Source organism: Manduca sexta, chromosome 21, assembly GCF_014839805.1.
Source record: "Manduca sexta isolate Smith_Timp_Sample1 chromosome 21, JHU_Msex_v1.0, whole genome shotgun sequence".
Classification (NCBI taxonomy): Eukaryota; Metazoa; Arthropoda; class Insecta; order Lepidoptera; family Sphingidae; genus Manduca; species Manduca sexta.
Window position 1 is genome coordinate 1,188,422 of NC_051135.1, and position 23,900 is coordinate 1,212,321.

The window sequence follows — 23,900 nt, forward strand, 5'->3', positions numbered from 1 at the left end:
CCAGAAACGTGAAAAATGGCAATCCATAATGTCTGGCTACCCCTATGGGAATGTATGTAAGTTTATACCTTAAAACCTGACATCTTTGCCACTTTTGGCAAGTGTCCAGTGTAGGACGACTTTTTTATAAAAAAACATACTGTGACTATATAATCCACAGAGGAAAGTAATTTCTTATTCATAACTCGTGTAACAGAAAAGATTATGAATTCAGTGTTATAAGTAGCAGGCAACTGAATTTATAAAGTGATAAAGATTACCACCCTTATTTCATACAAATTATAAATTTGTGCTAAGGTTGACAAAATTACACGTCATGACTATTTTTTAAATTAAATATTCAAATGATATTCCCATAACATAAAATCGCCAAAATAATCTAAAATAATCTCGCATCAATTAGAAAAAAATGATGTTGAATTTTCTTTTACATTATCTTTGCATTATCTACTACTGCTATCAGACATCTTACGGGCATTGTTTCATTGAACAAAATAAAAGTTAATACATTTGTAATCATTCGATCCTAATCCTAAGTAGATTCTTACTATAATACAATTATATTTGCGCCGCCGGAAATAAGTGACAACCCTAAGAGCCAGCAAAACATGGCAAAATCATCACGTATCATTTATGTATTGTTACTTTACCCAGCCATTTTTGAAAATAAATGAAGTACAATGTTAATGAATTATTTAAGTTTCCCAACAATGTTTACATCTGCATTTGTAAAAGTTCTTGGCCCCTTAAAATGAGAAATAGTCTTTTTATCCCGTAAAAATATAAAACGGTACTTTTATCCCGCAAAACATTATCATACGGGCAGAGCCGCGAACAAAAGCTAGTATAAAATATTTCGCCGACCAGGTATCAAATACCTTACGACTCGCAACTAACTTACACCATCTAATGAGACTAATGGGAATGGTTTAAGAAAATTCGGTGGTTATGTGATGCGTACGACCGGTTCAACGGTTAGCGAAAGTGTCACTTTCCAATGCGCATGACGAGCTACAATGTCTTCTGTTTACATATTCTTCTCATACGCACTATTAAATAAAAATATTACATCTAATTAGACTTTTCTTCATTTGTAAAACACGTTGTTTATTTATATTATAGGATATATTTTATATCCACTCGGACCATCGTACACGAGCTGTTAAAACCCGCCATAGCGGCCCATGTAAGAGTGTCGTGTTCCGGGATCAGTCTGTGTATGTCGGATGCCAACAGGCCGGCATAATTGTGTCGACTGACGAGGAGTAATCACCTCTCGTCAGTTGACATGCTATGGGGCCCCACTCCACTTACCATCAATTGCAGTGGGATCATTTTACAGTGTAAGTATATAAAAAAAATACTCATCTCTTTTCATCTTTGGGTTAGACAAACGTGCTAACTAACGTACTCACTCTTCGCCATGCTTAGTCCGAGTTCCGACCTATAAAGTAATAACGGGCGAATAGGTAGGCTGGCATATAGGTACAACTAAGAACTATCCTCGTCAACTGGATTTTCTGTTTTCCAAGATATGCTCTTCTCAATAAACTTAATAAACCTCTAACAAAACTCTACATATAGAGCCTAATAAAACTCTACATATAGAGTTTCAGGGTGCAGTTTGTTTATGTACAAGCAATAGATGACTCAACGTAAAAGCCGTTTGTATTTGTTTCATAACAAAATAAAAGTATAAGATCATATGTATTATTCCTAAAGTGGTATGGAGAGTTTGTGGTTTTCCTTATTTAAAACAAATGGAAAGATTTCTTGGAATCTAAATGTAAACACAAGTGACGCATTTGTGGTGTCATACACCTTAAAAATAAATGTAGATCGATCGATCTCTCTTCCATATATAAATAAAAATAAAACGCAAATTATTTATTTACATATTATAGATTTATTAACATCAATAACTGAGTATTTTATAAAATTTACAAACAATAAAATATATAAAGTGTAAATTAAACAATAACTTAGAGACGATAATCGAACGACATTGAATTAAACAATTTTATCGTGATTAAGATCACAGTCGTAGCCTAAAGAGCGTTTACTTAGATCTAAAACGGATGCCGTTTCTACATGATCCCTTGGTTGTTTTCATTTTAAATGACTTACCCGCAAAGTCATGCTGGTGTGTATATGAGTTATAATGCTTCAGATAAAATCGCCCCATTACCAACCGCAGTATTAAAATGGGCTCACTTTAATGAGACGAATAGCAATTTTCTGTGGTTAGCTTATAGCATGGCGCCTGCTCTCTTTACGTGACCCATTTATAGGTATTTGCATTCGCTATTCCTACACACGGTGTAGCGTCGCGCAGTGAAAATATTTGTGTTGATCGATTTAGACACCTTCCAAATTGTGCCGTTACTATTATTATTTCTCAATATATTCTAAGCTTAAGAAATAGAAAAAATAATTATCTATAATGAGGTTAATATAAACTTTTACTTCACTTAATAACAAATTGACTTTTTTTTGTTTTACTTACAAAGGCCTAAATTATTGAGTAGAATAATGCGATGGACTTTTGATAATAACCGGTTTAGGCCGAAATGTACAGTCTTAAAACTTAATCAGATTGATGTAGGTACTAAAAAAAGAATAATATATTTGACGATCTCATTTTATCTTGCATGTCAGATAAATTATAATATTTTGTCAATATTAATATTACCAAAATAAAACGTCAAGTTAACGATTTTGAATTAGTAATGAAGCCATAAAGCAATTAAAAACATAAAGTAATGAAGCAAATCAAATTCAAAATTAGGTACTCTGTTGTAGCCGTTTACAATATGTTGAAAACATTTACACTTACAATACCAATTAAAATATAAATTATTTAAATTATGTATAATAAATTAACAAATATGTACAAACACGTTGAACACTTAGGTAGTAGTATACGTCTTAAAATCTAATGGTAATCTGCACCACCGGCCTGTCCTTAGATCAGCTTAAATTACACTTAAGGAAATTTAAAAATAGAATTAGACTAAAACAATAAATGAATTTAAAATTCATTAAAATACATTTTAAAAATTCTATCATTAAGGCATAATGAATCTACTTCCTTCGTCTTAAATAAAATCTATGAGCAAACTACACACATGATGCAACTGACCCAAACATTTGCACAAATCTGGTTTACAACTAAAAACAAAACTTTAATTAAACAAATTGTTTTGGCTGCTGGTTGTACGCTTTTTATTTTGATGGTGCATTAAGGCAAAACATAATTGCCTTTAACCTTAAAGCTCAAGCAATTATTTTTGTGAGCGGGTGTTTTATTTTGTAAGGGTGTGTGATATTTAAAAAACAAAGACAATAGGTATTTACAAAAAGACTACTAATAAAATATGATATTAACAAAGACTATTATATCAGTTGTTCATATGTTATTAAATACATTATCAAAACGCTATACATAACGTAAGTGTCTAAATTAAACGTTCAATAATGTCACATTACAACCTATTATGAGTAACATTTACAAAATGTTTCAAATATTTAAGAATAAAGCTTTGCTAAATCTCTTACTAATCGAAGAAGATACAAAAACTAAGATAATATAAAATTGTTTGACAATCGATTCAATACTTTTCTTTAAAAAAATAAATCTTTATTTCATTAAATATTACATTATATTTAATATATAATATTATATTATATTTACTATTTAATAATAGTTTTTATATATTAATCTTCACACAGACACGAATCTCTTAAGTTAGCCCTTAACCAAGGCAGATACCGTGTTATCCTAGTGTAAACTCCTGGGTATCCCGGTCTTCCGCATCCCACGCCCCATGACACTATACCTGGAGAAAAAAATATAGTTAAAAGAAAGCACGAAAAATCGAAATCGGAATATGAGGTATCATTAATCTTTAAACTTCTGAACACATTTTGAACACTATTAGACTTATAGGAATTAGGAAGCTACGCACATTATACCTGGTTAGTTTATGCTTGTTTTTGCCTCCGGGAACTCTTAAATGATTTATTATTTTTATATGTATTAACCCTACCTACTCAACGCATTGCTGGTAATCGGTGCAACGCATTGATGCAATAGACTGTTGTTATAAGTAAGTAGCTGATATCGTCTACTGTTGAATTTGATTGTGGTGATTTTTGTATGAAATCGGCTAACCCCTACACTGTAGTCTCAAATACATTGAAATTTAATCTAAATAATTTGCTACAATAATTAATTTGATCCCATTATAAGGAGTTTATGATAAGATAAATTTTATATTCATTTGAAATAGAACACTTTTGTATTTAAAACAAAATACGAAGAAACTAGATTTTACATCACAAACACGCATAAATAAGGTGAGTCGGGGGAAGTGCGCCATAAAATTTTCATAGCTGGATTCAATGCAAAATAATTTCTTTTTGTGCTGACTTAAGAATATAATTTTATTAATTTAAGAATATTTGGTATTTTGTGATAAAACCTATAGCCATTCAAGGAAATTGGACCATAAATTAATAATATTTTGCTCAAAGTAAAAAAAAATGGTAGTAGGCGCACTTGCCTCCGGGTAAGTGCGCCTGTGTAAAAAAAAACGCCAATATGAAACATTATAAAGAAAACACTCATTTTAGTCCATAGAGAAATAAGTTTTACTCGCAATGCTCTTGGATAATTTTTAATCACTCAATATTATAACAAACTATGGCTGTCAAATGAAATTCGGGGTAAGTGCGCCATATATATGTAAATCAGGGCTTCAAAACATTTTAGATTTTTTTGCTATATAAGATTTTTGCTATATTAGAGTTTTGTGTGCGGATATGTTGGAATAAAAAATGGTAGCCCTAATATAAAATCCATTTTATTTCTAAAAACTAAAAAACGTACAAAAAGTAGAAATTAACAATTTCGAATGCGTTATAACTCAATTACTTAGAATTTGGCCTTATGACATTTGATATGTTTTAGCTGCATTATATCCAGATAACGTGCCTGATCGAACAGTTGGAACCTATTCACGTAAAGTTGCTCTAGACCAAGGTATTTCAGTTTTTCTTTTGTAAAACGAATTAACTAATACGCCCTTTTATTTAAGTCGGCTCGAAACAAAATACCTTGAATACAAAAAATTCTGCTGTTAAGTATAACATTTTTATAATAATAATTCATATTAGTAAAACTTATTCTCAAAAAAGGTTGGTTATATATGGATCAGGGGCAAGTGCGCCATACGACTATTAACTGTGGCGCACTTGCCCTACTCGACAATTTTAAGTACATTTTTTCGCATTGCTAAAAATCCTTTATTTTAGTATATATAAATAAAATTCAGACAGGAAGTTAAAATAAAAGGTTTAAACTATGTATTCACCTTACTGGTTTACAGAAATATGTTAAATATCTTGAAATATTTGATGTTATCTTTCACGGGGTCATCTCTGTTTACAGGTCTAAATGACACTTAAAATAAAATGGCGAATAAATCGTATTAAAATGAACATAGCCATTTATGTTTTTAGTGGAACTGTATTTCAGTTAGTAGCATCGATATAAGATTGCGGTAATTGTATAACATCAATAGTTTTCGATTTATTTAGGGTAGGTGCACTTACCCCGTCGGCGCACTTGCCCCGACTGACCTTATATTTTTATGCTCGTTATCATAAATAAAACGTGTTCATTTAATTTATCATGGCTCTCCATATAAATTTAAACACAAAGATGTTTTATGGATATTGATTTACCTAGAAATAGGTGTTTTCACATTAATTATGTAGGTAACGAAATTAGCCATGTTTGTCATATATTGTAAAAAATATTTTTTGATAGCGGTTGACGAATGAGGAAATATTTATGTTACGCTATTTTTAAGCATGTTTCGGGATCTATTTATCTGATATAAAACTCTTAAGAGGATATTATTTCGAGAATATTGCGTTTTAGAAACCCCACATTGTTTCGATACCCAATCAACCCTATTATACCAATTCGATGCCCATATACGTTGTGACTATACCAGCAGTGATTAACCCTTTTCTTATAAACGCAAAAACATCTTAGATGTAGTGCCTCGGGCCACAACATAAGTTCAGAGGCATACTTAAGAATCTTAAAAAGTAATAAAAATTTTACTTTTTAATTATTTTAACACAATTCACAATTAGATTAGCCTTGTTGAAAGAGGAAAGAACTGCCGAGACCAATGTCCGCAGGTTCAAACCAAAGCGCACGCGATTCGAGCTTTTCTAAAGTTATGTGCGTAATCTTTGTGAATTATCACTTGATTTAACGATGACCGAAAATATTGTGAAGAAAACTGCATACTCGAAAAGTTCTCTATTACAGTTTTGATGGTATGTGAAGTCTGTCAAGTGATGTTTCGAAAAATTTCTTTAGTTTTAGTTAAATTTTTGAAGTCAAATGAGCCACTTAGAAAACCTCAGCACACACGCAAAACCATCCCGTACAGCAGGTTGAGTATAGATGCACTAGGTTAATAAGACAATAAAATACTGTTGATAATGATGACTTACCTACTATCTGAAATTTATCCCCGTTTGTATTAGCAATGGCCCTCCGCTGTCGCCTTGACAGGAATCCGTGGATGCTCGACCCGCGCATATCTGAAATGTATATAGCGAATTTGTTAAAAATGTTATAATTTACTGGTGGTAAGTCTCTCATATGTGAGATTACGCCTGGACAGGTACCACCGCAATGTCTATTTTTGCCACCAAACAACAGTGTGTAGTCACTGTTGTGCTCCGATTTGAAGGACATTGTTGCCATTGTAACTACTGGATATAATAAGACTCAACATCTCATGTCTTAGAATGGCGAGCGCAATGGAATACCAAACAAAACTTTATTATTCAAGGTGTTGGATGTTGTTTCTACTGTTTATGGGCGGTCGTATCGTTTACCATCAGGCGAACGGTAAGCTCGTCTCGTCATTCAAAGCAATAAAAAAATAATCATTTTCCAAAGAAAGAGAATATTTTAATTCTACCATTTAGCTTCCTAACGTAATTGCAGTCTCCCTTTCAGTAAAATGGTTTATAATTCTTTGTATAAGCACTTGAAAACTATTATAAACCTCAAAAATTATTATGACCTCGGTGCCTGTTATTTAGATTACAATGGGCTGTGAGCTCAGACATGGTGGCCCGCGTAAATGTGTCGCGTTCCGGGATCAGCCAGTGTAATCAGGTTCAAACAAATCGGCAAAATTGTGTCGACCGAGGAGTAATCATCTCTCCTCCGTCGAAATTTTATTGGACCCCACTCCACTTACCATCAGGTGATGGGGGTTACATTAATGTGATATAAAAAAACAATCAAAGGTAAAGTAATTAGTAAATATTCGTAAATATGTACCAATGAATTCAATACGTCCATTAAAATAAAACAATTTTGCGAATTTTATCGCGTTGTTTATATTATAATTTCTCCCGACCTTTTGAAGACTTTACAGTTTACAGCCTTCGTGGTCACGGGGTGGACTGAGGTGTTGGTTATCCACAAGGTTAGTCTGTAAAGTCTTCGAAAAGTTGGGAGAAAATTTTAATATAAAAACCGTGCTAAAATCCGCAAAATTGTTTTATATTAATGTAATACGTGCAATAAATACTAGAGATAAAATAATTACCATATTGGTAGTGATTCGTGTAGCTCTATATTTCATGTTTCTACACTGCGTGAGAGACAGGATTGGCACGCGGACCTCTTGCACGATGGCTGGCAGCTGTCCTCCCTCCGATAAACGCCCCCAGCCCACCACCAAACCCTCTTTACCCGAAGGGTCAATACCTGGAACATTAATGGTTAACTATTATAACACTTTCTAACTTTCGAGCAAGCTAAGTAGAGCAAATGTCAGGAATCTACTAACTAATATTTCATTCATTTTCCAGTTGTATAATGTTTACACACGAACAACTTTTTTTTATGTTATCAGACTCTAAAAAAGTGCCTAGAACATTATTCTTAGTTGTAAACTTAAAACCTAGCAAATTCAGTAAGGATTGTATAGCTTATTAGCCTTATAGACTAGATTGTAATTTACTACTAAGAACTTTATTCTTACAACAAAGAAAAAAAATCCAGTAGTATAAATAATTGTTGTTCTAGTATTACTGTAAAAACTGGTGTATAACGACAAGGCTAGCTCGTCTTATTATGTAGGTATATATCTAGTTACTACCTCGGTGGCGTAGTTGTATTAGTGATATTAGGTGTTTCTACTCAGTATCAGCCCGGAGTTTGGAATTGTGTCCGATATGCGACAGGTACGCTCTCTATCATATCATGGGACTGACTATACATAACGGAAAGTCGGTGTACCAGTTATACCTCTGCCTGCCATTTAGCAGGTAAAAGGCGTGAGTGTGTGTATTTATAGATATCTAGTTAAGGACGATAATAATAGAGCAAATTTAGTCTCTAAAACTATTACCGCTTATTAATAAGGACTGATGATGTCACCTGACCGTAAATCCCCTAGTTACATCTCTGCCTATCATTTTGGCAATACAGAAATGAATTGTGGTTATAAACTCCTATAAACACAATTACGCTCACACACTCCGCGACAAAACTATCTGCAGAATTTTCGCAGGCACTCTGAAATTTTCTATTTGTTCGCTTGCAGAGCCCCTTAATCGGGTTCAATGGTTAACCGGTTTTCTTTAACCTTTTGTTTTAGTTAACTCTTTTACATATAAACCCGTAAGAATGATTACATATTGTAGATATATCCTAATGTTCACATATAATAAAAATGTGATAGGCCGAAGTCTGTACATTATAAATTGGAGCGAGAGGTGCCAAAACGGCAGTTATAGAATTTTTGTATATCAATCTATATGTTTCGACACGCATCACGCAAAATCTACTGCGTGGAATTGAATGCAGTTTTCACCGATGTATTGCTAGAGGTCTAGCATAAAATATGGGCTCTATTTTATACCGGGATAATATGAAGCAGGAATTTTATCCCAGAAAAATTTTTACACGCGTACAGAGCCGCGAGCAAAACCTATTTAAAAGAGAAGTAAGTTGGCTCATGATCCTCGCCTGTCTCTTACTACGATCATCATCAGCTATAGAAAACCTACTGCTAACCATAGGCCTCCGCTAAAGAGCGAAATTTCAGGGTGCAATTACAATCAAACGAACAACAGACTCACTTGGCGGCGGTAAGCACACTGGTTTGATGATCCTCGAGAAGTTGACCGGTTTTCTTAGCTTAAGTAGGGCAATGTCGTTGTTGTAGGATACGGCGTCGAAGTTCCTATGTCTTACGATGGCTGTCACGGCTCGCATGATCGCCGCGCTTTCAGTCGTTATGGTCTGGTCGTGGTCGCCTAATATCACTCGTATCTTCGACCTTTTGAGTCTGGAATTTAATAGGATTTATTAAGAGGTGTTCTAAAATGAACTGCAAATGATTTGAAATTAGGTTGCAGTTTTTGTGATTTCGAATTAATGATTTTTTTAATAGTGTTATTAGAATGTTTGTGATTTATGATTTAATAACTACTGGTTCCAGCAAGTCTTATTCCGGATTTATTCGATGCTTGAATTTACATGTAGGTACCTACAGACATTCTGTCATAAAATTTCAATCTGATAAAGGAAGTAACATCCTCGTAAGCCGACATAATATTTAGTCCACTATCTACAATGTACCAAGCCCAGTGTATAATTTGCCAATAAAAAATATGAATTCACAAATTATGAACCATTTTCCTGCTCAGATAATTGGGTGCATTATAAGCTTCCTGCCTATAAATAGTAGCATTTGGATTTATCAGAATAATGACTATGCGAATATTAACCGGAAAAGTACAGTATGATAACGAAGTCGTAATTAAAGCAATGCAATATTGCGTGACCATGGACTCATGTAATGTAAAAGACTCAGTTTTCTACGTAGTTACTAAGTGGTCATTTTGTATTTCATAAAAAAAATATTTGGAGATTATTTTCGCTTGATTTTTTTAATTTACATTTTACAAGTTTCTAATGGTATGAGTTGTTTCTGGGAGTATGGCGTGCACAATATTCTTTTATGTTTAACATAAAAATATTCAACTTCTAACTGGTACTCCTTTATCTAATATAGTAAGTATAGTCTCGAATTCAAGAGATGATATCAAAAACGACCTATTTTAAACTATTTTCCTGGTTCCTTTAGTTTGACATAAATCTGCGGTCTGGTTATGCATTCCTTATTACTTTAAGCGGTATAGAATATATACAATTACCGTTACCGACGCAGATAAAATTATTGATTCAACAAAACTGGTTTTACCTCTGTCAACAAGGAAGTAATGGCGCCCAACATGGTGTCTCGAGAAACGTGTATACAAGAATATTTCCTGTACTTACTTCTTGACGCAATGTGCCGCTGTGAGAACGTACTCCTTGGTCAGCAGAGAGGCTCCGCAATGGAACTGGCCGTTGTATACAATACGGGCCATCCATGGATATCTGTTGGCGCCTGTCGGCATTCCGCCCACGATGCGGTTCTCCTGGTTAGACCCACCGCACTCTGCCGATGAGAAAGCGAACGTTAGTTTATTGACCTCAGCGAATACGGCTAGATTTCCGCCTTAGGTATGGTTAGACTAAAAATTTACTGGAAGGTAACTACAAGCAAGGTGCTAAACAAACAAACAATAACGAGTGAACACACGTTTTATACAAAATATAACAATTTTGTGTTAATTATAATATTTATGAAGTAAGATTAAGACAATGGACATAGGAACAGGAAGAAAAAATATAAAGGGTATTTATAAGATAGCAAAAATAATAAATTACATAGCAAAATACAATTATATATATGCATTACAAGTTAAATGAGTTGTAGCAACTTCAACGCGAGTAATAAAATAACACCATCGGCGATTTTAATTAAATTTATCTGCATTCACTTTCGTATCAATTGAAATCAATTTGTTTTTGCCGATGGTACCGGTTCAAGGAAAGTGGGAAATTGCCAATAATCGATTGAGATTGTGCCGTTCATAATGGCCGTAGGTACAGATTAACATCAGGTAGTAGTCAGCAGAGCGGTTGTATCCAGTTCATTTACACTTTCACTGTCATTGCCACGGTTCAACGCTCAACGTCGCCAGTCAGCGGCTGTGCATCAGCGCTATAAGAACCGCTAATGGAGGTTTCATGAGCTTTCCGGTTATTTTCTAACCTATCTTGTATCTATCTATACATATAGTCTGATAATTTCCTTATGATTTTCCTCGTTACATGAAGCAATCAAAGCTTGTTGTGTTTTTTTATCTAATTATCATCCGAGTTAGCAAAATTATAGTGAAAATCACAAACTAAATAATTCATTTGCCAAACTACAAGAATAATAGCTTATTCGATATCTACATCTACATATTGTTCTAAACACAAAAACAATTAGCAAAAGCATGCAACATCTAATTAAATATAAATATCATTTGACATAACATCCATTATAATAAAGGTAGCAAAGTACACAGTTAAGGTCCGTAGCAACCATTAGGTATATTATTAAAAATAATAAATACCTATAAATAATTATATATAAATAAAACATAAAATAGATTAATACCAAAAGTGCAACATAAAAAAATAATTTGTGCACGCTATCATAACTTACCCATCTTTCTAGGAAGTGGGTTTGCCCTGCCGCACTCTAAAACGTGAATGTGAAAATAAAAACCATGAAAACATTATCTATATGCTAAAAGAACAATAGTAAGATAAAAAATAGACTAAAATATTTTGAAATTGCACAGAAATCTGAGGAAAGAGAAGTTGTGCGATGTACGAGTAAAAACTACGAATGTATTCGCAATTACACAATAGAAATATTATATAATATAAAACTACAGATATAAATAGAGAAATTAATGCTAAAATTTAAAGAAATTCAAAAATGTGAATTAATTATAATGCATCGCTATAATTCTGTTTTAAATTTAAAAGAAACAAAAATGAATTTAATTTGAAAGGTCTCTCCGTTACAAACGGTAAGTAATAGGAACTATTCTAAATCTACTCTATTTATGAAGCATGGAACCTTGTTTATCATGACCACGTTATATATTTGTCTATGTTTCAATAAATGATGCGACTTAACACACATATTCATAAAACAGAAAACACTTCTAATAAGTAAGAATATTTATAACTTACCACATGAGCATGTTTTGATGGTTGTGTCATCTTCGTCGTCCTCCACGCTCTGCTCTTCGAGGATCGGCACTTCCAGGCCGAATATAGCGTCGAACAGGAACCGCTGAGATCTATTGCCTGTTGACACCTGGAAACGATAACCGCAATATGTTGAGTGCACAAAATATAAAAGAAAAGTAAACGATCCTTACAATCTTACAGACATTTACACAATCCTTGCTTATTTTCAAACTAAAGTTCTAAGATATTTAATGTTTATGATTATTTTTTACTGCTAGTACAACTTGTTAAGATTGTACAATAAAATCATAACTTTATAAGCACGTTTACACTAAACAAGGTATTTAACTTATATTTATTTTATAGAGTACTAAATACTAACGTCGTACAAACTAGACACCACTTAAATAATGAAACTAGTAGTAACAGTCGTACACTAGTGCAATAAAGTCATAGCACGCACGTGCAAGGGAAATTATTATTTGTCTGCCGGAAATCGGAACCGGGATTACAAAACCAATAGAGGTGGCTGTATCACCGAATGCTCTAGCAGAGTTACTTATATAACTGTCATTACTGTAAAGCGATCGTCAATCATCACGATTGCAGCTATATGTCTAATCGTCTGATCGCATGTCTGCATCGAAAGTGGGTAAACGTGCTAAAACTACGTCGATACTTACATAACACTACTTTTATCACGAATGTGGTGGTTTGTTACGTCACATGTGAATAAAACTGGCATTTAATGATTCCGTCGGAAATTTACCTTACATAAGTTTTGTTTACCGCTTTGAGTTAACGCGGGATGCGGTTCACTTTCGATGTGCGCATGCGCACGCGCGCGGCACCTCGCAGCACGGCGCAACGCTGTGGCACAATTGCGCAACAATTAATTGGCTTGTAATGTCAATGTTGCTTTCACAATAAAGAGCATGTTCCGGCTATTATTTTTTTTACTCTGATTTAATTTTCAAGTTTAATACTTTCTCGTTACGTCAGTAGCATTATATAGCAGTTAGTCATGAAATTTAATGATACTTGCAAATAGTATGACTCATACATTATTATAGAGTGTTTTTGGCGAGGTATCCGGCAGAAATTTGCAGTAATTTGATGAAAGGTGGCATACAACAAAACAGTTTTGAAAACGACGACCTCAATTATTTTTACATGCATTGTCATCACTCCAAGAGAAGGAAAAATACAAACTCAAGAAGTAATTTCTATCACCATTCCCTTTCAATATGCCCCTTAAAAATACTTAATTTTATTATTAAGCCATTGAACTTAAAATTGAAATGAGCGCTATCACTATCTACATCCCATTTACACCATAAACCAACAATCATGGGTTAATCCCTAGGTAGTACATAGGTCAGACAATTAACACGTTTCCCAACCACTTCGCAAATGGAGATATGAGCTTACGTATGGGTCTCACGAAAGTATAGAAATTAATTAACGCTCAATTAGTGAAACGCATTCCTAATTTATACACCCAACGTAAAAGGAAGTATATTTCGCCATTCCCTTTCTAAATAAGGTGGACACAGATCCGAGTTTAAATGTAACAAACGCTCGGTGTTCACGATTCCGCTTTCTCCGTCATACGTAACTTCATGATGAAACTTATACTAAACATTTTTGTATGTATTAGCTAATAGTTATGGTCGGTGACATAACTTATTGGGGCTAAGGTTGTCGTTTATGTACAACAGGTCAAACGTGAGTAGCAAATGAGATGCGTATGTTAATTATGACGCAATTAAAGCAATGGTAGAGTCAGGAGTGACAAGCCACGGTATTTGTTTTGAACTTTCTTAATTGATGGTTAGGGTAGAGTACCTTTGATTGATAGTTAAGTTTTCAACAAAAATATTGACAAAATTGTGTTTGCATGTAATTAAGTATTCATTATTGAATAATTTTTTGTTAAGTAAAATTATAAAGAAAACATGCGTTTGAAATAAAAAAAAAATGTATTTATACCATTTCATTCTTAGGTAATTTCCATGTCCATTCCGATTAAAATTAAACATTTCGTTATGCTCAACATACAATTGCTTCCATACCCTTTACTTTAAACCATTATTCCGAATTCGTCTTCTTAAAATCAAACAAATATACTTAGTCTGGCCATAAATACTGTTACACTTAATTATAAAAAAATATTACATTTGAATTTCGAATCTGTCATTTTTATACGATTGTTCATTGTGTTTTCTCATTTTGGCGCCAATACATTGTAAAATATTTTGCGATATTAAAATGGTGTGGGGTGATAAAGAGAACCGAATCGCTGTGATAGCATTACACAAAGTAGGTATGGAGCCAAATGCAATTTTTAAAACTCTCCATACACTTGGTATTAGTAAAATGTTTGTGTACCGGGCTATTAATAGGTACAATGAGACCTCCTCTGTTTGTGACAGAAAAGATCTGGCCGTCCACGTAGTGTTCGTACGAAAAAGGTGGTCAAAGCAGTAAGGGAAAGAATTCGAAGAAATCCTGTCCGAAAGCAAAAGATTTTATCTCGGGAAATGAAGATAGCACCTAGAACCATGTCGCGTATTTTAAAAGATGACTTAGGACTTGCAGCCTATAAGAGACGCACTGGCCATTTCTTAACTGATAATTTAAAGAAGAATAGGGTGGTAAAATCGAAACAACTACTGAAGCGGTACGCAAAGGGAGGTCACAGAAAAATTTTGTTTACGGATGAGAAAATTTTTACAATTGAGCAACATTTTAACAAACAAAATGACCGTATTTATGCTCAAAGCTCTAAGGAAGCTTCCCAATTAGTCGACAGAGTGCAACGTGGACATTATCCGACTTCAGTGATGGTTTGGTGGGGTGTTAGCTATGAAGGAGTGACTGAGCCATATTTTTGTGAAAAAGGTATCAAAACATCGGCACAAGTGTATCAAGATACCATTCTTGAGAAGGTAGTTAAGCCCCTTAACATCACCATGTTCAATAACCAAGTATGGTCCTTTCCAGCAAGACTCGGCGCCGGGTCATAAAGCTCGGTCCACGCAGTCTTGGTTGGAATCGAACGTTTCGGACTTCATCAGAGCTGAAGACTGGCCGTCGTCTAGTCCCGATCTTAATCCGCTGGATTATGATTTGTGGTCAGTTTTAGAGAGTACAGCTTGCTCTAAACGCCATGATAATTTGGAGTCCCTAAAACAATCTATACGATTGGCAGTGAAGAATTTTCCCATGGAAAGAGTGCGTGCTTCTATTGATAACTGGCCTCATCGTTTAAAGGACTGTATTGCAGCCAATGGAGACCACTTCGAATAAGGATTAAACTGACACACTGTAAAAGTAATAAATGTTATTTGCAGTTAACAATTTTCTTTTTTCTTTATTACAATATTTATGGCAAGACTAGGTATAGGTGATCTGTTATTTATCTTAATAGATACCTTTACGTAATTCACAATAAAATTTATATCTATCTGAATACTTACAAGACGTAATTTATTAATGGAAGCCGTCCTCCTTTCGAGTAAAAGTAGGTGGCGATATTATCTAACATCCACTTTTCATTCGGAACATCGAATTTATGTAAGCTATATAAAAATAAACACGCAAAAGATTTTAATTACATCATAACAAATAGAATAATCGAAAAATAAAACATTAATAAATTCAAAATTAAACATCAGCCATGAAGGGCAATGCTTTGTTAAAGCAAAAATTAGTGCCATGATCATAAGAAATCAGCTATACGTGTCAAGGCATTAAAAGTGATAGATAAAATCTAGAAATCACAACACATTTGAACCTGAAAGACACGACCCGAATAGTAATGAAAAAGTTTCCCAATCGACCATGACAGAATAGGATCATGATCAATTGACGAAGTGAAGTTCAAGTACAATCAGCAAAGTTGGCGGTCGACCACCCTAAGGGTCAAAATAACTTGGCAAATTTGTTTTACTACGTTTGGGAGGCGGGGTTTGGGATCGATTGCATAGATCGATATCAGTCGTAAGTCTGCTGGCTACCTGCAATGACGTTACGTAACACTACCGAACCGCTGCTGAGTGTATAATAGAAAACGAAATTAAAATTGATGCGCGCACGTCTATGCTATGACGATAATTCCTATACTTGTAAGATGCATATCGTCGACGTAAGGAACGTAATAACAAAAGTTTTATAGTTTGGAGACAATCGCGATTTACAGTGTTTATATTGTTAAATTTTTTGGCATTATTTTTAATAAATAAGAAACGACATTATGTTAATTATTTTATATCATATTACATGCCTGATTACCTTCTTTTTAACTTTTAACAAACCAAACTTTATGTTGTATTAAAAAAATAATCATTTTAAAGCAATTTCCGCCATATTTGTCACAACTATATTTTGTTAGTAAATTATGATTAGCTACTTTTTTAAGCCGTTTTTTTAGTTTTCGGTCTCTTTAAACCCATAGTCTATAATTAATTTATTAAATAAATTCAATGGCTGCATAATATTATGATTGAATTTTGAATCGTAAAAATTTAAACTGTTCAGTTTATTCAATTCGTTCAATAATTCATATTATAATAATAAATCATAGTTAATAGATTTCATTATTTGAATTGTTATTTTATTTTATTTCAAAAACTTAGACGATAACATTTTATTCCAATCTCTGTATTTACAAATATTATGTATTAACATTAAAGTTAAAATAATTGACCTAAAATTATTAGCTTCTTGGAGATATTGTTTTTTAAATTTCCTCTTAATGATCTTTTTTATCTTAAATATGAATAGTTTTGAGTTAATAACGAAATACCTTTTTTCATCCTAATTTGAACTATTTAACACCTTTTGAAGTAGTTAATTGGACTATTTATCGATATGCAGCGATTATTATTTATTGAATTTGAGGCGAGTTTAAAGATTTTATGTGTAGGTGGTAATATGCTTTTATTAGAGTAATATTGAAAGGCCAACATTTTTATTGCTGCAGATGTTGTTTGAAAAGAATAAATATATCACAAAAAATGGTTTGTTAAAGAGCGCATTTTTATCAATGTTTGTATTGACACCGGTCTTACGTGGACGCATTTATCGTTAAACTGAGTCGATTGTTATGCTATTGAATTTAGAGGCATTTAAAGATTATAAGTGTAGGCGTAGATTTGAATTCTTATTACAGTAGTATTTGCAAGGCTAACATTTTATTGCTGCACATGTCCAGTTTGTAAATTTTAGTTACTTTCTTTAGCCAATTATTTAGTTTTCGCTGAGTTAAAACCCAAAGTCTATAATCAACTTACAGTTATTGATTTTTTTTACCGATTTAATAGCTGCATATTATGATTGAATTTTGAATTATATAAATTACTTAAACAGTTCAGTTTATTTAATTCGTTAAATCATTCACATAATCATAAATTATTGTTATTCGTTTCATTATTAGAAATTATTATATTTTTTCTCAATTGTTTTTATGCTTTTTTGAACATTTTATTTACTTTTAAAGGACATGTCCGTTTTTTGTATGGGCGCTGGTTTTATGTTTCGAATAAATTCCAACCAACCTCAAACTTATTGAATAATAATGTGCCAAAAATTAGTAACTTGGAGTCATTAAATAATAATTTTAGACCCTTCATTGATAAGAAAAATAAGAAAGAAAAGTCATGGCTGAGTAATTCATACAAATAATTTCACGATTCGTCAAAAGATATAACTACCTGTTTTTTTTTTTTTACATAAGTAAGTGTTATTATTATCATTTACGGATATAAAGGAAAAATTGTAAAAATAATAAAATTTTAAAAAAAAAATATTTTCAGTAAGTAATTATTTTCAGAGATAACTAAACAAGATTTTTGATTACTTAACTTTTTTCGGGATGCCTTCCAAATGTAATAACGTTTATATTTGCAGAGTTCATTTTAAGAGTAGTAAATATTTTTTTTTAAATCTCACAATCAAATCTTTCAAATAAAATGATTTATTTCAATAGGCTCGTTTTGTGAACCAGTCGATGAGGCTCACGCACATATCGCTACGATATATAATTATCAAAAGTTAAAATCGAATATAGTAGATAATATATTTGCAACACCAATAAATAATGAGATACACATGTAAAATGAAATTTCGTAGAAAGTCTATGTAAATAAAACACATTTTTTTTGTTACTTCAGTGATATGATTTAATTGTATTCATTACAAGTTTGATACGCTCAGAAGGCAGGTTGAGTAGAGTGTGCGCTCTGGATCGGTTGGCGATGAAGCTCTCATCCGCATCCTAGTGTATTATACATCGAGGGACAGTGGTTCTCTGTAATACAATTAAATTATATATTAATTACTAAAATCTATTATTCTAATAATATTTTAACGTAATGACTACAGTGCCAAAATAATAAAATTTTTATGGGAGCAGAACGCCAGTGCGGCCGACACAAAATACGTGGGTCAAGTACGAAATAATCCAAATTAAGTAAAAAATCAGCTCTGTTGTCCATAATTGCACACATTTTATTGAGATAAAAATCCCAAATTTGCATTAAATCGGATTGTAATTCTACTTTAATTCAGTGCTACATATTATGTAGTTGTAAAAGAAACAATAATAACAGAAACCTCTGGGTTAAACTGGGTGGGACTTAAACGTCTATAAGCGGATCTTAAAAACGCGCCGACATAGTTAATTACTCTAGTAAGAAATCATATTACCACTACTTAAAATCTTTAAACTCGTCTAAATTCAATAAACAATGGACGCCGCTTTCCGATAAAGGCGTCGACATGGAACCGGGGAAGACCCTTTTATGTGAAATCTTTACACTTTTAAACTGCACATGTGCAGAAAAAAATGTTGGCTATGCAATATTACTGTAATAAAACAAATTATCGCCTATCCATAAATTATTAATACTCGTCTATATTTTTGGCATTAAATAAAAATTATTAATAAAGGAGATAGAATTTCGGGCGTCTTCTTCTTTAAATTGGAAATTTCCTCCTTATTTCTTAAATAAGGAGGATTTAAATTGGAAATTTCCTCCTTATTTCTTATTTTTTAAGTTATCGAAGAACCTCTTTATCCTCTTAATAACAATTGTATTTTTAAGTGCCAATGAACACTAAAGATTATTTTTCTAGACGTCATGTTATCCAAATCGAATGAGCTATCACTCATATTTTTGGATCTTTATAATACATAAATTGACACCTTTTGAGCTTATTGACTGGACTAAAAGGCTTACCGGCCTGTCTTAATATATTCCCAACATTAAATTAGAGTTTACTATTAAAAGTTGACGGTAAAAGTTACGCTTAATGCTACTGCTGTTTCAATATCGAAAACTCTGAATTTTTAACTGAGATCAAGAAAAGATAGGTAACACCTATAAGTATAGTGAGTATACCCGTCGAAGTAGTTTATTTTTGCATTGAGTACTTTTAAGTTTTCCAATTATATTTCTTTTCAATATTTTGACATTTGATTATTCGTAAAGCAACTTAAATAACATACTACATAGATTACTACAAGTATGATCAATAGCACTATGTTAATTTTTGGCAAAAAACACACAATGACTAATGATATTTGACCCTACGATAGATAGGATAACTTAAGGATTAATATAAAATATAATAAGTAGCATATTGAAGTCTGTTTTACACAATTAAAGGAATAAGTATTCATCAAAACTCAATAATATTATAATTATATTTAAAAGAGCTTAAAAAGGTGGTCTATGTTGGCTTTAAATATAATTAATTATGATGACCAATAATTAAAAAAGCCATAAACCGCGATTTTCTCAAAACTGCAAAATTTTAATTATTAGTTCTCTGCCCTGACGATATTTTTCCCACGCATATTAACGTCCACTAGTTAAAATTAATATTAAAATATTATATAGTATAGTATGACTGATTTACTTACTGTAATATTTAATTCCCGGAATATATAATCCATGGTGCAGTAGTCACATGACGGGTCGGCGACTAAGTAATTAAGAGTCCAGTAAACGAACATAAGTCTACGTAGTGGCAAGATGTCGGTGTCCGTAAACGAAAAAATAATTGTGAGCAAAATACTACTGGTACTCAATAGTTGCGTGCGCGTCGTCAATCAGTAAAATACAACTAAAGTAAACAATAATAGTTATCTGCTGTTCCTTTCGCACATCTCCAAAACTGTCGTAATTGGTGAAATATGAGACAGGGGCGTGTCTAAATATCTCGGGACATTAGACCGGTCAAGCAAAATGTGTTTGGAAGTGTACTAGCACCAACTTGTCCGATTGTACATTGGACATTGTTGATTGTTTGCGCCGCGCTGGTACGAACAATACGACTTAATTGCCTAATACGTTTGTGTACAATTGAAGCTAATTATTATTGTTATACATTACTATGGGCCAAGGCAGTTTTATTTAAAACTAGGTTCAATAAACTTTCGTAACAAAATATCCCTACATATCCAAAAATAAATTGTCTGTGTTACGAAATTCTTTCACAAGTTATATTTGTCATCATAAATTTCGAAATGAGTTGGTCTTTCCACAAATCATATAAAATGCCAATTTGGTTAAACCCACGAAATGCTTTCATAATTGTCTCGATTAAAAGTTGAGAATGAGGTAAATACGTATGTTTATTTTATTAGGGATAACGAGAAAAGTGATTTAAGGAAAATAAACAATAATAAAAAGCATTTGTTGAATTACAAAATAAAATATGTAGAGCACAATATAAAACAGTGCAAAATGAAAATAAATTTATCTAAAACTGAATTGAAGAATTGAAAAACGTATAATATGGAAAATTGACTGTTGTCTTTACATTTTGATATGGTATCTACCTATTTACCTAGCTTCATAACACCCGAAATACACAAAAATCAAATTAAATTTTCGCTTGATTGCGTTAATTTTCACCTCATTTTGCTTTTATCATATCCATGAATCGGTAAGGTCAACAAGTAAACTACTTTCAAAAGTATAAGTGGCGGGCCTTTCACAAGGTAATTGTTGTGGTGATCTCGTTTTTTGTCCGGAGTCGTTTATCAAAATGTAAGAAAGTGCAAGAACGTTGGCGCCAAAAAAAATGTAAATAAATAAGAAACCTGTAAGCAGCCAATATGAAGAAAAAAAGAATTTTAATTCTTATTTATATTAATAATTAAGTGGATGTGAAATTTTTGAATCTATGGATGTTTGTTAAAAGTATTCTTAGAAACCGCTGAACGAATTTGAATGAAATTTGGCACTCAGATAGACCATGTCCTGGTTTAAGGCTACTATTAATTCCGGTAATTTGCTCTTGCGGAAAATATTTTTTTGTCAGATTTTTTAAATTAACATTGGTGTCTCACAGATAGCGCTATGAATCGCTAGTGATTTAGGGGTTTATAAAGGAAAGGGCTTTAAAACCTATATTTCTATTAAATCAGAGCATAGGTAGCCTATCCTAAACTTTTATCCTTTCTTTCCTTTACGGCTCAAATAGGATCTATATATTTTCAATCCAATCGTAAAGCCTTATCAATCATCATTAAAATTTTCGACCACACTAAACACAATACTTACACAAAAAATGATAACTTGAAATTGAAATTCTATCTACTCTCACTGTTTTGAATAATCTGAATTCTTACGTCGTATTTATCAATCAATTTGAATTATGGAAACAATGGCTCTATGTTACATGCAACAAATCTACGCGGAGAATATGTAGAACATATCGTACGATTAATTAATTCATTCATTTGCATGATATTTGCGATTCTCAGAACTAAATTGCAAATGAATAGTACATAGATGCAATAACATGCGCCAATTAATTACATTCGTAAACGATAACGGTAATAAAATATCTTTCTCAATTTAAAGAAAGATTTGTTATCTATAAATTTAAGATTGTTCCGTGGGCTACAAAGCTCTATAATTGCAACTTAGGTTTCTGCATTTGATCGCTAGAATTGCGACCTGGATAATAGTTACTGTAGGTAAGAATCGCTGCGCCATAATTTATTTACTTACAAGATGTTTAATATTCATTTACTTAATAGAATAAATAACAAAACAATGTTAGTAAAAACCAACTTAATACGGCTATTTTTGAAGTCGGTATTAATTTTAAAATCATTCGTCTAAATTTCAGAATCAATCATTTTATGAAAATAAATAAAAATCATATTATTTGCAACATTTTGGTATCTACAGTGCAAAAAAAGGATTTAAAAAAATGTATAATTATGACTTTCTGAAAATACATTAAACTAAGTTAGGTGATACCTACTACGTAAACATCACTAAATCATTTAACTAATTATCCCTAAAAATAAAAGTATTAAATGATAAATATAATATTCAAAATCATGTTTAAAAACAGTTTGTAGTAAATATTTAACTAAATACATTTATTTTACATTTCCTTTATTGTAACGTGATAATTACATTTGCTTCAAGAAGCGCGGATAGATGCGCGCGATGAAAGTAAAAGTGCACGTTGCAAGGCATTGCTCCTAGCCCGTAAGCACATACAAACAATAATCAATATGCCGTGCTTTCCGATTAGCCAACGGCCTCTGTGTACTTACATGGTTGTCAAGAACAGCTGCGTCCGGCGAACTTATTTCCCTGGCGTCAGTATTAAAAGCGAAGACCACGTAAATTACTCACAAATCTCTCCATTGGCACATTGTCGTGGGAACAAAAGCACGGTGGTATCTGTGCGCACCACTATTTATTTGCGCGGCATCTCCGCGCACGGCGCGTTTAGTGGCGAATTGGGCGTCAGCAATTCAGTGGCATTATTTCGCAAACCGTGTATAAAATGCAGGCCGAATGTCGGCCGCGGGCGCGCGGAGTCCACCGAGTGCCGCCGACATCGCCGAGGTCTTCGGCCACCACCAAGCGTACTTTCTCCTCGTGCCAAAAAGTTAATGCCGAGATCCAGCCTCGCCCCACCAACGCAACCAGCGGTGATGCAGAGACGCCGCCTCGTTCGCACTTTGTCGTCATTCCTTGTTCGCAATTCCAATATTTACAGACGTGTTATGTTGTAATAAACAACGAGTATCTATAAGTACCTAACTATAGAATAATTTAAATCCAGTCGCTAGAATAAAAACAATTTATCGGTGAAAATACTCTATCATGGGCATACCACGTTTAAAAATAAGTATATTATCAAGCATTATTATAAACAAATCTTTAAGACACCAGCTATTGAGGTTGAGTAGGGCATAATTTATTTTTAATAGGAAACGTGATTGATAACGAAGTTTTTTCCGCAACTCACGCAAACGAAAGTGAAATCAGCCGTCGCATTGTCGTTTCCGCAGCAAACTCTACGTGACTGCGCACAAACACGTAATCGTTATGCGATTCCCATCTTACATCTATCACTGGTTGGTTTCCTACATGTTCATTTTAATATTACTTTACAAGGTAATTACTTGACTGGAATTGACATTGGGTACACCATGACAAGCCTTAAATAGACATAATTACTCTTAGCCGTATATACAAACGCCCTCAATTTCCGTTACGGAAATATTTAGAGGCAATTCCATTTGAGTCAATCACATCGGCATCCGCTGTGCTTATGAAGCGAGAATATGTAACTGTTTTTAGATATTATATGTTCCTTTGAGACCTCGAATAATATCTATAAGTTCTATATACTTATCACAGTAACATGGTTT

General features: G+C 33.0%; 1 protein-coding gene across 1 annotated transcript; it reads right to left on the minus strand.

The window, feature by feature from the left end:
* Positions 1 to 1,883: 1,883 nt before the first annotated feature.
* LOC115451864 (trypsin-1) lies at positions 1,884 to 23,297 on the minus strand. The gene is given in 9 exon segments (XM_037440916.1): positions 1,884 to 3,839; positions 6,538 to 6,564; positions 6,567 to 6,627; positions 7,653 to 7,813; positions 9,193 to 9,401; positions 10,397 to 10,559; positions 11,661 to 11,696; positions 12,200 to 12,326; positions 22,791 to 23,297. Coding segments are annotated over 7 exon segments (747 nt in total). The 5' UTR covers positions 11,665 to 11,696; positions 12,200 to 12,326; positions 22,791 to 23,297; the 3' UTR covers positions 1,884 to 3,717.
* Between the last annotated feature and the right edge of the window lie 603 nt (positions 23,298 to 23,900).